At 30.9% G+C, this 18447-nt stretch overlaps 1 protein-coding gene across 1 annotated transcript; it reads right to left on the bottom strand.

The window, feature by feature from the left end:
• Nucleotides 1-11476: 11476 nt before the first annotated feature.
• Nucleotides 11477-17419, bottom strand: LOC104905508 (protein ECERIFERUM 2). Its single transcript, XM_010694082.4, has 2 exons — nt 16926-17419; nt 11477-12607 (listed from the first exon to the last, which is right to left on the bottom strand). Exons 1-2 carry the CDS (start codon nt 17379-17381, stop codon nt 11729-11731), a joined length of 1335 nt encoding a protein of 444 aa, XP_010692384.2. The 5' UTR covers nt 17382-17419; the 3' UTR covers nt 11477-11728.
• Between the last annotated feature and the right edge of the window lie 1028 nt (nt 17420-18447).

Below are 18447 nucleotides of genomic sequence, written 5' to 3' on the forward strand. Positions count from 1 at the left end.
AAAAAATGCTCCTTTATTTTAATTATGAAGTTGTTTTGCAAATACATGACACTCTTAGGTTGTAGAAGACTTATTTGTATATGTCATTAGCTGTAATATTAGACATATCGTGTTCTTTCTCACAAATCAGTATTATTATACACTTTCTACCCGTGACTTTAGAAATGACCACATGAAATTGGCTATGGTTGAAAACCGAACTTGGGAGGTACGTACAAACCCGTATGCGATAGGGGTAACTTTGACTTTTATTTATAGTCATTGCAAAACACAATTCAAGGGAAATTTTATTCCATTTGACAGAATGAGTGTCATACGGGATATAAATATCATATTACTCCCCTTTCCTTGACATGCTTAAGCCCCCTTTAAATGATTCTCTAGGAGATACCAATGTATGTTTTTTACTATATATAGTTGATATAGGATCATTTCCCTTTCCTCAGCTAAAAAAGTAACGTGATTGATTTTCTTGTTGCTGGCTCCTTGAGCCACCCAGTGTCCTTGCCACCGCCTGATTCGTTGTTTTTCCATCTATTCTCATTTTAGTAGTGTAGTCTCCTTTTATTTGGAGCCCTTTAGCTTGAACATGTCTATGACCTCGAAGATGAATGTTCGATTATCCATGTACCACAATTAACCAAATTTAATAGAAGAAATATGCTACTCATTGGTACAAAATATGATTTGTTTTTGTAGAAAATTAAATAATTTATAATTTACGTTTAATATAAAAATGCACAAAATGAGATAGCCCGTGCAATAAAAAAAACTCAAACGGCATGAGATAAATACATCACGTTGATGTCATTATTTGTATAATCCATATTGTTTTAAAGTCATTAATTTTACTCAAACAAAATTATGGTTTTTCTTTAAAGAATTATAAGCGAATAACATAAAGAATTATGATTACCATAACTATCATAACTTACTAATGAAAGTGGTCCTACTCGACCAAAATGCACACTAAACCACACCTCTATTATGCAACTTAGTAAAATCAGAATTTAGCATATATTATTTTTCATATTGTTTTTTCCTACTCAATGTAAACCAACCTTAAATATAAACCACCCTCATCCCTTTAATTTTATTCTCATAGTCACCCCACTAATCATACAATTAACTTCAAATTGAATAAAAATATTGACTTCAATTCATACTTGACATTCACCTATCACCCATCTTTAGAACAAAGGGGTATTATAGACATTTATTTAGTTCCACTATAAAAATCATGATCTAAATATATAGGTGTTAAAGAAATTTAACACGTCAAGTTTGGATTTGTCAATATTTAAACTTATAGTATGATTAATACGATTCGATAAGTGTTTCAATAAAATAACCAACTCATTTCTTTACATTTGAAAATTTCATGTGATGGAATAAATCTAGTTCGATCTTGGTTATGCATTAGTTCTAGGTGATTATGCTTCACTTATGATGAAACTAATTTTAATTATGTTATAATTTTAACATATATTTATTGAGATATAAAGAGTTTTCTAACTTTCTTCCTTCTTTAATATATCATAATTGCATAAATGGAATCTCCTAATCATCTACGAACTTTATTAAAGTTATCAAATAGCTACCTATTTTTCTTCTCATTGAGATCTAAAGAATTCCTTAAATCTGAACCATAATGTTATGCTGTTATCAACTGAACTTTCCTTTGATCTTTTTTGTTTTTTGACTAAAATTATCTTCATAATCTTTTGTGTTCCTTCACCAAGTGATATCTACCATTTTGTTTGATGACTCAATTTTTTAGCTTCATTGAAAAATTCTCTAACTTCATACCATGTGGCTTCAAGGATTTTGTTTTAGATAGAGATATTATAATTCAAAAAAAAATTAAATACATACTTTATTTAATGGTTGCGTACAAATTTAATAAATTTCAATAGTCATTATTAACACCCATTTCAACCAAAAATCACGATTTTCAAAATTATGAGTAGATAAAGGAAATGTTAACACAACAATCTATTATATTTATAAATGTGATCAATTATAATGAAAGTGAAAATAAGTTTTCAATAAATGATTCAAAGGAAATATAAGGTATACTTTTATAGTACAGACTTTCTCTTTTCGTTTGCATACTATTGTGTATCATCTCCCGTCATTTTATAGTTTTATTGTTTCAATAAAAGAAATCAAATTTTCAAAAACTTGCAAAATTTCATACTTTCATATATAATTTGCTTATCTGAGTTTATCTTAAGTTATCTAAACTTATTTGACCTTATTAGTTCTTATTAGACTTTATTCAAACTTAGATGAACTTATTTAAATTTATTAAACCTTATAGAGTTTGTCATACCTTATTAGGTTTTATTTTGGAACTTTTGATGCAGAAATTTTAATTTATAAGGTCTTCAACTATCTATTTTTTTTTGTGTTTTAAATGTTAGAATGTAAGCTGAATTATCACTTTGAGTTTGTCAGACCTTATTAGGTTTTGTTTATGCTATTGCTTAGTACCTGTAGAGTTAAGGAATAGGACTATAAGAACATATTAGTTGTAATTTTGGTTACTTACTATAGAAGTTCATATAGATGAAACTCTAAGGATTGTTTTTTATCATTATTTTGCTTAGAACAAATAGCATAAAAGATTATGATAAATTAAATTGGTTTCCTACAAAGCATGATTGAGTAGATTTATTATAACCAGATGTAGTATGTTAAAAAAAAACTAAGGAAAAACGACCAAGGATGTTTAGCTTAATATCCAAATTAATTTAACATTGACGAACACACAATAAATACCCGATCCAATAACACACATTTAAATTAGAATTTTATGAATTATTAACTCTAATTATATAGACCAAATTATAAACTCAAATCATAATTCATACTATCATGATAAATTGAATTAGAATAAAAATGAAAATGATGCAAAACGAATTTCTTTTATAGTTCTCTAATGGACTCTAAACAACATCTTCTCCTTTCACCAAACAACATTCAGTATGTTTATTTTAGTAGTCAAGACTCAAGTGGCATTTCACCTTCTCTTATTTACTCCTTCAACTCTCCTCCATTCCATCAAAGATCTTGAATTGTGTGCATTCTTTTGTTCTTCCACCATCTCTCTGTTCTTCCTCTGCAACTACAAACCCACTACTTTTTCTCTCGTCCCATTAGATCATAATTAATTTTGTGGTGATGCGCTTACTCAAGCTGGTGGTGCTGCTAGCGATTTTGTTCTGCCACGACTGTACATATGCATGTATTGCATGCGTTGCGCCAACCTGAGTTGATGTTGTATCGCCGACGACTTTTAGCTCTCTGATCTTCCTCTTCCATTTGTATTGTGTTGCAAGTGAATTTTCATCCGTGAGATTATGAAATGTCGGTTGAGATTAGTTTCATCCCAAAATGTATCAAGATCTTCATCTTTTGGCTAAGATTTTCAGTTTTCGATGAGAATTTTGTTTTCTTTTTCATTATTCAAATTTGGTGCTTTTTTTACTTTACTATTTGGAAATCTACTTGCAGCCACTACCACCACCACTTTCGCCGCCATGCTTCTGCTCGTGTCTTTATCTGTTCATGTCTTGCTCATTCATCTTTTTTATTGTATTTTCTCTCTCCTCTAAATTGGTATTTAACTTGAAAATAATTCCATAACTGGTATTTCTGAAAATAATAACAATGACCGTTAAGATAATATTGGATTTGTTTCCTTAATTGATAAATGGTTGATTGATTCCTTTAGCTATTGTAATTAATATTATTTTCTTGATTGTTACACAATCGAAGGAATTAATTGATTATTGTTAAAATTATTTTTAGCAACGCCATGTGGTATAAGCAAGAATTAGGTCGAAAAGTTGAGGGTGAAGGAGAACAGAGGAAGGTTGAGGTCTTGCCACTTAATTTGTTTTTTAAAATGATTTTATCCTTTATTTTTCGTGAATTTCTTTTCTCACTTGCTTAGTTTTGTCTCACTCTCTGCTTGGTTTGCACTTACCTCCCTCCCCTGCTCCCCTTCTCTTGTATGTTCTCTCTCTCTCATTGATATATATCTTACTGCTCAAGTGCCAAATTCTCCCTCTTTTTCCCCATAATTGTAGTTTTTGGACCCGTGCAGAATGTACGGGAATATTTTAGTGGATAATTTTTGTTTTGATTATTAAACAAATCATATAATCTATAATATAGAAGTTACAATGTTGCAATGCATAAAAATATATCACCAACTCATTAATAGATTTAATACTTATCTTAGTTGGAAAAAAGTAATTATGATGAATCTTATCTAATCAAATGATTACCTTAAAATAAATACAAAAGATAAAAACAGACAATATCATAAAAGAAATGTACATAAATAAAGTAGGGAACTATTATGAGTACTTATTCAAACATTTTGAAACACTTCATCGTATACCACGATAGTGGTAAAAAATTCCTTATATGTAATCCTCAGAAATTGCAAAAAAACATGATTAATTATATTGCTTAATTAATATATTCTAACAATGAACCATAAACTCATAAAGCTTGTAGATTATTAACAATTCTGCCTCAAACTACCAATAATGAATGTATTATTTGACTACAAAAAAAATTGATAACAAATGTATATGCCTGTCATGTTAATACCGGTTTTTCAGAGTGAGCGCCAAACTTATTTTATCTTAACTTTTTAATCTTATCTATAATTTTATGATCTTATTATGTCAGAGATAAGACAAAATAAGTTGAAGTGACCGAACCCTTATGTGTTGCTTTTCAACTTTTCACCTAATTTAATTTCTTGTTGGATATGTTCTCTCTGGTCTTCTCTCAGTTTGGCCTTGTTTTCCTGTTATATATTACTCTCATAATAACGTTAACCATGGGATGTAATATAATGTCATAAGATATAGTATGGTTATTAAATATTATTTTATAAAAAGTAGATTGGTAGGAGTTTGTAAGATATTTTTTTAATGAAAAGGAGAGACAGTTGGATATTTTTTTAGAAATAGAGTGTGGGTCAAAAGGGGTTAAATCACTTATATAATAATAGCGAGACCACATCAAAATTGAAAGTATGTTCAAATTAATTTGGGATGAAATAGAAATGAAAGTATTAATACTAATATGAGATGAATAGAGTATTAAAATTTGTTTTTCAATCAATAGACATCATCGAGAACGAACAAATGTCAAAAAGGCCATTTATGTGTCAATCGTTTGTCGAATACAAATGAACTATTTCTCACTCTAATCGACCTTGATTGTTTTCTTGGTTAAATAACATAGCATTTAGAAAAGAGTTTCATGGAAATGAGCTTCATTTAGAAAAGCAAATAACAGGAGAAAAAAGAATGAAAAAAAAAGAGAAAACCAAATTTCTACGACACTACATTGTGGGTTCCCTAGAACCTAGAATCATCTCTCCCTCATAAAGAAAAATTCCACCTTAAGCTTGAATACTCAAACATCCCAATCTCATTTAAAATCACCATATGTATTGCTGCCCATGTTTATTTGTCACTCCTCTTGTCCACTTGACATTTTCTGGTGTTGCCGCAAGTGTTAGACGAAGTGGAGGTCAGTGGTGATCGTTAGTTGCGTGCGAGTCTCTCTATTTGGCTTTCTCTCTCCTCATCAGTCCTCAACTCCCATTTTTTATTTCTCCAAGTTATACTTTTCATCCATTATTTGCTTGCTTTTTGAGGTAGTTTTTTTAATTCATCGTTATTGGATTGTTGAACGCCATATCTTAGATGAAGAATTTTTTAATTTGGTCCTGTCTTATGTACGAAGTATGAATCCTCCAACATCAGTTTTATAGGAGGTACATAAAAGTTTATAAATGTAAATTATGCATTTATTCCAAATCTAAAACTTTTACATCAAGTATAAAAATATAGTTTATTTGAATGCCCTCTTTCCTCTTCCACCGTGGTTTGCTTCTAAATTCCAATGTTTAGATGAACTCTATCATTAATCTATGCTGCTCATGATGTGGTGCTCGTGGGTTTTCTCTTTCCTCTTCTTCGTGGACTACCTGCAGTTGCATTGCTACTGTTACTGACTTGCTGCTTCTGAATTTTATCTCTCATCTTTCACCGTCGTCGTTTGCTTCCAATGTATAGCTGTTGCAGTTGGATTGTTGTTGTTGTTGCTTCTCTGCGTCCACTGTGGTCGAGCATTATTTCAGTTCTATTGTCTTGTGGTGGTTTTTACAATGATTCATAGATTTCAATTGACCCTCTTTATATCAATTCCATGCCAAAACGTATGCAATAAGCTTCAATACATATTCAGTGGAAATGTGTATAATTAGCGGAAATCATGGACATGAAAATCATCCTTGATTGATATTTTGATTTCATTACCATATATATGAATTAGATAGGCAAAATCGGATGTACATAAAATTAGAAAGAATAAATTCAGGGAAGGAATAAATTGGACATGGAAATGTTACTGTTTCCTTAATTATATAGATTACGTATCAATTAAAATCCGTAATTGACGTCAATTATATAGATTACTGAATCAATTATATATGCATGATTAAGGGAAGGAATTTGTGTGATTAAGGAAATTTCATATTCTTTGATTGCCTTGACACGTGGACACTCTAATTGAGCTTCAAAAAAATACTGATCAATGGAGCATGCCACGTGGGATTGAAATCTCTAACTGAACGACACGTGGCCTGAAGGATTCTACTTTAGATATATATATATAGATTTTACACTATCTATGGATAATGTTGAACGAATATAAATGTAAGGCCTTGTTTGGTTGACAAAACAAATCATGGGACGTGCAAATTTCTAGGAAATAGAAGTATATGAAGTTATTTGGTTGGCAAAATCATGGGGATTTGCACTTCTTGGAAAGTTCTACTTCCTCCAAAATGGAGAAAGTTACTTACCTAAGTCCCCCTAGGTAAGTTCTACTTCCCATTATCAACCAAACACAATTTTATACTTCCTAGCAATTTCAAATACGTGGAAAAAAGTAACTTCCTAGGAAGTATGACTTCCCACATACAACCAAACAAGGCCTAAACATATAACATTAAATGTTATCGTGCAACATGTTATTGGACTTCTGGATGACTGACTTTATATGAGAATAGTATAAAGGAAATTCTTCTTATCACGGGATTCTAAAAGAGGTTTCAAAAAAAATAAAAAAAAAGGAAATAATAATTACGTTGGATGGACAACCAGCTTTGTGGAAGTTTTGATTTTTGTAGTGCTAATTTTGCAAAACAACCTTGCAATAAGGTAGTTCATGCTATGGCTAGGTTGTCTTTTTCGTTCGAAGAGAGGAGTTAGTATGGATAGAAGAATGCTCTTGGATGTAATTCCGCTTGTTTTAGCGGACAAAGCTACCATTAAATGAGAATGCCTAAAATTCCTCGTAAAAAAAACAAATAAAAAAAAAGCTTCAAGCACATGTGTTGTACAAGTTAAAAAATAATAAGCTTTTTAGATAGGAAATAGTAATTCAGTTTTTTTTATAAAATCAAATTACTTTTACATATTTTGTTAGATCGTTAATATGGAAAAAGTAATACGATTAATTGTTTCAATTAATCTTCTAACGTGGTGTGAAATGAGCCTTATTCATATGCATAGAACTCGAAAGTGAATAGTGATAACACTTATATATGAAGTTAATTATTATATTATTCTTGAAGATATTCTTATTTTTAGAGATTGTATAAGTACACGATATAATAAATCTTTTTCTAAACCACTACTCGGGTTCTTTTTTTGGTAGTATAGAAACAATTATGTAACGTAATTAAATAATATAATTATAGTTGACATGATAATAATTAATAATATGTGATTATTATATATGAGTCTTATGTTAGATTTTTTTTTGTTTTTGTTTGATAACTCTATTAATTAAAAAGAGCATAAACATTTATCTCACCTTTCAATAGTGAGTAGATTTTAGGTGTAATAAGTTACACCATAACTTATTGTGTAATATGCGTAATGACATACATCTCATGTTAATTTGTCATTTATTTCATGTCATTTGAGTTTTTTTACAAAAGAAATGGTGATTTGTATATATGTTGTTATACCATATATTACGGAGTAACAATTACAACCAATAATTTATATTTAATATTTCGTCTAGTATTTGTGCACTGCAAAATGTATATTAACAATTTTTTTGTGTGTAAAACAACAATCATTGTAATCCATGTATGTGTGTTGTTATAGTTGGTTGTTAAATTTATGGTACAAAATTTTTGTGTTATTTCAATCGGAGTTGTATATCTATATTATCTCTATTATATAAGGGAAGGGGGGAGGAAGATGGTGTTCCCTTCTGAAAGTACTAAATTACCTTTAATGATTTAATTAATGGAATGAAAAAAATATAAAAATGAAACAATTTAATAACCCTTTTTCATTTCAACTTGCCATTCTAAACAAGTTAAAAATTGTATATGCATCAAATGCTTCAATCAAAAAATTAAATAGACAAAATATCTTGATATTTTTTTTTAAAAAAAAAAAAGAAAAGAAAAGATGGTATATATGACGTACACCTGAAAAGTTTGGAACACTTACTACCTTTGATACTCTTTTAATTCGGTCAAACCACATTATTTTTGCTCAAAATTCATTGACAAAAGATTAATATTAAAAATAAGTCACAACCTTTCTTCATTTTTTACATTAGCATATTAAAAATAAGTCACAACTTTTCTTCATTTTTTACATCAGCGTATTAATATATCTAATTTCATCTATTTATTAATCTTATATATTTTAAGTTTAATCATAAATATAGTACGGATGAAATATATAATAAAATAACAAGTAATTTTGAAATTAACGCACACATCGTGCATATGAGGCTAGTGTAAGGGAAGGGGAGAGCTAAGTTATGGCGTTCACCCTATAAATTTATGGAAAAAAGGGCTATGTATAAGGTGCTTAAAATGGAAATAAAATATTAAATCAAGCATTTATTACCTCAATTGATGTGAAAATGTGTCTTGAATTTTTAAACTGTTTCCATTTAAAGAAATGTATTTAATGCTTATATGTAGCCCTAAGGGCTACATATAACATTACCCTAAATTTATTTAACTACCCATTAATAAATCAACTACTACCAAAAACAAAGAAAAACTAAGTCAATCTCAAATATAGCATTAAAAAATTAACTTAAATGTTTGACACAATCAACTTATAATTGAACCACAAAAAAAAGAAACATTAACTATAAGATTTAGTATATTTATGCTGAAAAAAGAAAAAATGAATATTACACCAATCAACTATATTATCAATCAATTTACAAAAACAATGGAGTATTATATCAAAACGAAAAAATCAACCAATTAACAAGTTGAAATAATTTATTTAACACAAAAAACTATGTTAATACAACATAAGAAATCATAAATAAATCCACTTACGATTTTTTTATCATTCACCAAGTGTAATTTTAATTAGACCTAATCAAATAAGCTCGCCCCTATTTTTTTTGCGAACTTTGGGCAAAATTTTTTGGCCTGCGGCCCGGCCCGATTTTTTTCTTTGGGTAAGCCAAAAATGACTTTTAGTTTATTTTTTGACCCGGTCCGATTTTGACCAGAAAAGCCCGTTCATTTTGGCCCAAAAGAGTTGGCTTTGGGCACAAAATTTTGGTCTGGCTCGAACGATGGAAATTTTTTTCCGGTCCAACCCGGCCGATGATCACCTCTAATTTTAATAAAAGAAAGAATAAGTAAAAAAAATGGTTAAGTCATAAAAGTGTAATCTACAAAATTTAGCAAAAAATATGTAACATTCAAAATTTACCCCTAGTTATGTACTCCCTCCGTCTTTTTTTATTTGCTACAAGCACTTTTTCACAAAGACCAAGGAGGGAGTGGGGACCATTGACATAAATGGAATTAACAAAAAAGCAAATAGGTAAATTGTGGGACCTATGTATTATGAGAATGTATTGTGTCGGACTCGTCCGACCATAATCTTGGTCGGACGACTTTCAGGTGGTTCCAATTTTTTTTCAGGTAGTCTTCATTTTTTTTCAGGTGGTTCCAATTTATTTTCAGGTAGTCTTCATTTTGTTTTTCAGGTAGTCTTCGTTTTTCAGTATTTTGTGCTTCAGTTAGACTTACTTGGGTTTCAGTTGGTCTTTATTCTTTTTCAGGTAGTCTACATTTTTCTTTAGGTAGTCTTCATTTTGTTTCAGTTAGTCCATTATTTCTTTCAGTTGGCCCATCATTTCTTTCAGTTGGTCCAACTGAAAGAAAAGAAAGTCCAACTGAAAGAAAAGAAAGTCCAACTGAAAGAAAAGAAAGTCTAACTGAAAGAAAAGAAAGTCCAACTGAAAGAAAACAAAGACCAACTGAAGAAAAAAAAAACACTAACCTCTGCTTTCTCTCACTTTCTCCTTCTTCTTCATTCCTCTTAGAACTGAAAAAATTCAAAGCCCTGGTTTTCCTCCAAGCCATATTCATCTTGCTTTCCATAATGCCATCCCTTCTTCCAGTATTGAATGAGAGATTCCACTGTATATATTGCATCAGTTTTTCACATGTTTATTTGGTAACAGGAAAGCATATGCAAGTTCAAAAGCAGAAGACGAGGGTGTCAGTTGTTGCGTCTTCCCATACATACCAGATGTAAACCAAGAGCCTCTACTTTCATAATTGAATGTTGGAGTTTGCCAATGCATTCAGTAATAAAACTCTGATGCTTCTTTCTTCACGTCCTTTACCAAAGAACTATGATACGATTGTTGTCGTGCTTGTAGTTGCTTGACACAATCATCCAGCTTTGTAGCAGTTTCTTCTAACTTATCAACGTAAAACATCTCTTTAAAAACCTCTTTTTTCGCGAAATCAGATGACTTGTAACCCGGATCCTGAAACTTGTTATTATTAGCACTACATTTAGTGTTACTCAGCCTCAAATTATGGTGTTTCTTGGTCGTAGAAGCAGCAACAGAAAAGTTGCAGATGATGGGTTTTTTCGGATTTGAAGAAAGAGAGTATGGCATCAGTCCGACGGAACCTATTGGGTCAGACGGTCTGACCCAATACTTTCACATGTATTATATATGGAAACATTTACAAAATCAAGAAGGGAGTGACGGCAAATTTGTAAATAAAGTGTGGGACCTATGTACTATATATGGAAATATTTGCAAATGTAGCAAATAAATTGAAACACCCATAAATGGCAAAATGTAGCAAATAAAAAAAGACAGAAGGAGTAACATTCAAAATTTATATTTGAAAAAAAAAAAAAAAAAAAATCAAGTACGCCTAGCGTGTATAATTTACTTGTGTATATCTAAGCCAACAAGCTGGTTGGTGATGATTTGGTCACTATTGCTCTATACTTTTTGAGTTTGTGTTAGGTACTAGGAATAGTCATCATGACAAAAGATAAGTATGTGCGGTGAACACTTGTGAACAATAAGCAAATGTTAATTTGTGGGGAGAGAAATAGATAATAACTTCAAAAGGAAATGAATTCAAGTGAATGTTTACATGATTTAATTATTGTAAATACTGGTATTACATGCTAGAAACTCTAAATTGTGAACGATGAATAACAACACTTAATATAAAATTCAGTAATCTACTAACAAGCATATAACATACAAATAATATTACATTCTCAAATCACATGCAAAGCATGATTATTTCACCTTTTGTTCTAGACAACAGCATAAACTAGTTTAAAATGATATTACATTATTAAATACACCATTCATTCTTTAACTCACTTTTCAAGCATTCAATTTCATCTTCAGGTAAGAGTAGCACAATGACTTTGCCATCATCTTCTCCATCTTTCCCATCTCTAGGCCCTGGTAGTACCATAACAACTCCTTTATCACCTATTCCACCAACAGTGTAACTAGCAAATACTGGACATTTTCCCTTCAATTTAAAGTTATAGATATCAGCTTCTTCCATATCAACAAATGTAAGATTTCTCCCATAAACAATAAAATCAGATGTACTTAACTCCTTATTCACCAATTCTTCAACCATTTCATTTTCTTCAACTAGATTTTCAGCAATGAATTTTACCAGTAGTGATGGATCAACACTTGATACTGAACAATTAGCACCAACTGTGCTTAATACTTGTCCATTGTATGGCATCATTTGTTGTCTTTGGCTTGTTTTTGACCTACATATGGTCACAATATCTGTCTCCTTATCTTTCCTAATTTTTGCTATGGATCTCCATATAATTGCTGTAATTACCTCAAAATATTTGGTTGGACCATTATCATTTATTTTGGAACCATATACCTTTGAATGCAATTGATGAAGTTGTTTTAATGGAAGATGTAAAGAGTGGATACCTATCTTATAGTTGGCGGGTAAAACCCAATGGTTACCAACCGGGCCGACCCGTTTCACTGAAATGGGTTGTCGGGTTGGATTTGGATGTGGGTGTGTAGGTTGGTGAGTATTTTGTAACGAAATTGTTTTTGGTTGTTGATGGTTATTTTGAATATATTGGCTAAACGTGTTCATGAATTCTGAAGCTGAAAATGCATCACCAAGTATGTGAGCCCAGCTTAGTCCCACAGAAACTCCTCCACACCTGAACCATGTGAACTGCAAGGAAATTGGAGTTATTTTAACACTTTGACTTTCATGTGTGTACAATTTTGATCATGTATATCTTTAAAAATGTACTACCTTCAATCTTCATGAGTTTACCCTTATTTTTTTTATGTTCCTTATCAGTTTATTCATTTCTATTTTTGAAACGGGACCACTAAGGATAAAATAATACTACTATTAGTTTCTTTTTCTTTCTATGTCCCACAAGTCCACAATATTATTTTCTCTTAAAATTTTGTGCAAAAGGAACAGATAAATTAATAAAAACTCGGAGGGAGTATTACTAAAAGTTATAAGTAGTTGATAACTTGATATTTATACAATACAATTAAGAAACATCCAACAACATCTTACATAATAACTTTCATATTATTATTAGTGAATGATTATGTCATACTTAATATATGATCTAAAAGTGCAAAAAGTTGGTATATATATATAGTCAGGATCCGGTGAGAATGGATCCTTATGTGACAACATATATCATATGTGAGAACAAATTTATGTTTAGAATATACACCAACACTTTTTAGAACATACTTAAATTTTTGTTTCTAGAACATATTCAATACTTTTTAGAACATATATGCTATTAAGATCCAACCCGTCGTCGCGAAAGGGTGGAGCATCTCAATAGGGAAGTGCAAGAGCTCGAAAGACAAGTAGAAATCAATAAAATTGTTAGAATAATAACTTATAGAACATATGTTATGATTTTAAAACATGAACACATCTTTTTACATAATCAACTAACACACGTACACACACGCACGCGCACACGCACGCACGCACGCACGCACCCACGCACACGCACGCACGCGCACACACACACGCGCACGCACGCACGCGCGCACACACACGCGCGCGCCCGCCCAGGCACGCGCATACACGCGCACACACACACATGTTTTAGATTTTCAAGCTTATGTCCTAAATTACTTCAAGTATGTTCTAAATTATTTTTAACATGTTCCAAAGAAGAAAGCAAGTAATTTTCAAAAATTTTACTTTATTTTTTAGGAAATAACCCTTATTTTCCATCCTTAATAAGTTTCTCAATTATCAATCTTTAAATTTTTAACTTCCCATATATAATACCCTAACCTTTTATCTTTATAAATGTTGGTGCCTGATTTTCATGTTAGAATAAGGGTTTCAAAATTTTGAAAACGGTCCTACACAAGAGTTTTGAACTTTAGAAATTAAAGCATGTAAATATTGGGAATGTCATGACATCTCGACAACTCAAACTACAATTTTACGAGTATGCGAGGGAAGAGGGGACCAAAGACCTCTTGAAGTCTTGACTACAACATTCCATGACCATACTATACTACAATATGATGTTAAAACCTTCATAATGCTCGCTCTCATAATATTTTACGCATATTATATATGTGCATTTTACATATTGCTCATTTGATCGGCAAAAGATTTGTCAAAATGTCAAAAAATATGCGTGGAGGCACATAGTTTTATGTGCTCCTGAAAACACCTAAAAATTTAAAATATAATATGGTTGAAAAAAACAAATGGTATATTGTTTAATTAATAGTCTCATGATGAAATCTTATGGAAAGCCAATGGATAACGATTAATATTTTTTGAAAATTTTTGAACATTATCTTTTTCATTTCTCTTCTCCCCTTGAGAGTTGGCACCTTATTGTTATAATTATTTTGAAGTAATACGTATTTGGATTTATTAGGAGAAGGGTGAAAATAGTTCAAATTATTCTTGTAATAACTCATAAAAATTTATACTATAAGTATTCGTACAATAATTTAATAGGACCTCATTTCTTCAAAAAGAAAATGACTTGATTAGCTTGCTTAACCCACTATTAAATATTAATACCCGCTAACTACCATGCATCAATATTCAATGCTCATGTTAAATGTACGTACAACAAACTTTCCATCAGAAAATAAAAGACAAATGCACAACAAGCTCCCATCACTTATTATTATTTATTAGTACCTTCTCTTTACTCGTTTGCTTTTTTGCGATAGCTATTCTAGCCCGTCATTCTAGAGTGGAGTAGTACAGACAACGTCCACTATTCGAGTACGTAGTTTTTTCTTTTGATAGCTATTAGAGTACGTAATTAGTTGCACCAAAAAATTGTCAAAGTGACTAGTTTCTAATTATTGTTGCAAAACTTGCAATGCATCTATACTAGTTTCTTTTGATAGCTAGTTCATGTAATCCATGTACAATAAAAAAATTAGAAATTGCATAGTATAGCTGTATAGGTTTTGATCCCATGACCTCAAGTTCATGTACTAAAGTTTTAACCACTAGACCAAGTTTTATTTAGTGTTATCATATCAAAGTACAATATTAATAAATGAACATTTTTCTTATCCGGGGAATAGCCCGGGCCTAATAACTAGTTAATCATGAAATCTAGTGAATCCATGGTTATTGAAACTTTTTTAATATGTAACAAATTAACGTTTAAAAAGTTAAAATAGAAAAATAGGCAAAATCTTTACTTTTATAAGAAAATTTTAAAGCAAATGAAATTCTTCTTAAAAACTGAACATCAGTTTTAACTCTAAAGATCCAAATTATCTCTATTATATAAGGGAAGGGGAGAGCAATGGTATCCTCTTTTGAAATGCCTATTTTGCCCCCTTTCCCATTCTAAATTAGAAATTTACTTACAAATCAAAGGGGGCTTCAAATAAACAAAAATACCAAAAATATAATTATAACAATCACTCACAAGTCAACTAAAATCATAAAATTGCATAATCTACGTTATGCAAATCACTAAAATGAGAAAAAATTATAAAAACTTAAAAATTCACTTACAAACTATAACCTATGAAAAAATTGACTTAAAATCAAAGTGTCCACTTTTTTTACAATTTATGAATTATTGTACTTAATTCAAAAATAAACTAAAAAATTATAATATTAGAAATCATAAATAAATTCAATAAAATTTCTATTTTGTTCATAGAATTTAACTTTGAAATTTTTTAAAAAAAACAAAAAAGAATGGTGAGAGACTTAAGTGACAGAAACTAAACCAATCAAATTTTGCAACTAAAAAACAATTATACTTCATATGTCTAATGTTTAAATTTTGACTCTTATGCCGAAGAAAATCGAGTTTCGGTATCGAAAAAAATTCAAACACGCATCGCGTGCAAAAAATTCTAGTATGCAATAGTTCAAGGTTAAGCATATTTAAGTCACCAAACAATAATACTTACCTCCTTTAAAAAAAAAACTCATAAGAAGCTGCAAAGACCTTAATTCTATATATATCGTATTTATTTATATCTATTTTTTATTTTACTTTTAAGTTTTATAGAATTTGAAGTACCTATAGATTAATTACAAATAAAAGTATAATTTTTTTTGGGCTCCCTTTCAAGAACCCATGGAAAGATGAATATCATCTAGGCTGCCCTCGCACAGGGTCACTCATCCAGAGGCCCAACAAGCCCCAAACCCCCTCCCCAATAGTATTGAAATTTTATTTCCACTAAAATTTGAACCTTGTTCTCCCATGTGGGAGATAGGAAGCCATTCCATTGGACCCAATATTCTTGGTAAATAAAAATATAATTAGTGTTATAAGAAATATATAGGATTTTTTTGTCCCAAACTACCTTTAACTTTCATGTTTTTGCGAGAAACTACCTTACTTTTACCATTTTGTTGTTGACAGTCCGGCATTGACTTTTGTTTTTTTCGGTTTTTTAATTTCACGTTATATCACTTGACCTCTTCAAACCCTTTTTTTTTTTTTAATTTTCCCCACCCTAATTTCCCCATTTTCTGGTGTGCGCGCGCTCTTTCTCTCTCATATCTATGTGACACTTTGTACCAACCAATCCACCATTAAATTTCTTTTCTACTTAAACTAAAATTGAAACAATCACCCTCAATTTCCACAAAGGTAATTTTGTTTTTCCCACAATTTTGAACTGAAAACAAAAAATCAACGTCGGAAACCGAGACAATAATTTTTTTATAAGGTAGTTTCTCGCAAAAACTTGAAAGTTAAAGATAGTTTGGGACAAAAAATCCAAATATATATAATATACTCCTTATGAATAAGATTATAATACAGTCTTTATTTTACAAAATCTCCTCACAATATCTTTTTATGACATGTAGTATATATATATATATACTTTATATTATAATAGTTATTTTATAATAATTTTAGGAGACAATAACATCACATACCTACATACGCATGTATATTCTCTTTTAGCCCTTGTATGGTAGGTGTTAGGTGTTACAAACTAAAAGCGTTTGTAAACATGCTGAATTATGAAATTACCTGAAGGCATACAAGAGGAGAAAAGGGCAAGTCAGGACCAAGGACATGGTTATACACAAGGTGATCCTGCAAAGAGAGGAAGTCCTCCATAGCAAGCCACTCATCGACCGTCTTGCTCGATTTCGCCTCGACAACCCTTACTCCGGCGTCGTTCAGCTTGATTGTTGGCCTGTCACTAGTCTCGGACATCCGAATCCTCCCACAAGCCATGAAGTAAGGAATAAGACAATCAAACATAGACTTCTTTGCTTCGTGGATACTTAGCACACTTATAGTACTACTACTTAAACCATTATTAGTGAAGAAATAAAGACCTTTAAGATAATGCAATTTCATGGCTAAGTCTATACCTTTAAGCTCATGTGTTTTGTTTTCTCCTGTGATTTTACCAGGCACGACTGATGATATTTTTATGTCAAACACTAAGTTCTCCTCCTCTACTCTTGGAACTGCCATAGTTTTTTTTTTGCCCTTTTTCTTGGCACAGTGATTGGTTGAGGTGGATGAAAATAAAATGCGGAGTTGTGAGTTGTGACATGAATTTAAAGTACAAGTTAGGAGAATAGGTGGACCATTGACATTTATGATTAGGAGGTGGGAAAGTATGAAAATTAAGGAAGCAATGTGAAGCATGCATGATGTGTATTACAATTTACAGTATTAGCCATTAGGTAGTGGATCATATCGTGCATTAATAAATCTTCTTGCAATTTTTTTGAGCATATCTAGAAAAGGACCACATGATTAAGAAGCACGCAAATTGAAAAAGATTAAATTAGTTTAGAAATTGAATATTCAAACTTAAATGAAGAACAAAATGTGGAGTAGGAAGTTGTGTATTCAGGATTTTACTGACGTGGGTTCGAAATTAACGAGACGTTAAATAAAATAAAGACCAATTTAAATTGCTTAAAAATAAAATACATCAATTCAAGTTCGGAATTACAATCGATAAATACGAGAATAATTTCTTAAATTACAAGAAGAAAAACAAAAAAAAATCATTCTACGAGTTTTCATATTTGAAAGCATTCTAATACACCATCATCACTAACTCGAGAAAAAAAATCTCTTTCAAGAAAGGTGACTAAACTATCATTCAATAGTTGATCACCCATGCTATTACGCTACTTGTTTTTCACATAAGTCATTGAGCAAAACACTTTTTTCAAATATAATGTTCCAAACTTTCATCCTTCATTCACATATTCAATTCAACATCACTAAATTGAATTTGACATCACTAAATTATAGTCTAAATCTCTAATTTTTAATGATGAATAATTCAATTCCACAAAGTAAACTTCAATAACCCCCTAGGTTATGTGAAAAGTAAGAACAGAGGAGAGAGAATTAGAGAAATTGGGGGAAAATAAAATCAGATTCCAAAAAAAAAAAGAGGAGACAAGCTACGAACACGGGACCATGGGCACTGGGCAGATTTAAGCATTATACGCAGACCACTGAGCTATCCTTGTTGTATCTTAATTGTTATACTGATAAGAGGTTTTTAGTGTGTCGT

Source organism: Beta vulgaris, chromosome 1 (genome assembly GCF_026745355.1).
Source record: "Beta vulgaris subsp. vulgaris cultivar EL10 chromosome 1, EL10.2, whole genome shotgun sequence".
In the NCBI taxonomy this organism is placed as follows: Eukaryota; Viridiplantae; Streptophyta; class Magnoliopsida; order Caryophyllales; family Amaranthaceae; genus Beta; species Beta vulgaris.

Excerpts from the sequence above, each read along its gene's own strand:
- LOC104905508 (XM_010694082.4), bottom strand. The coding sequence starts at position 17,381 with ATGGCAGTTCCAAGAGTAGAGGAGGAGAACTTAGTGTTTGACATAAAA. Across the intron at positions 12,608-16,925 it reads CTCCTCTTGTATGCCTTCAG|TTCACATGGTTCAGGTGTGG; the intron begins GTAATTTCATAA and ends ATTTCCTTGCAG.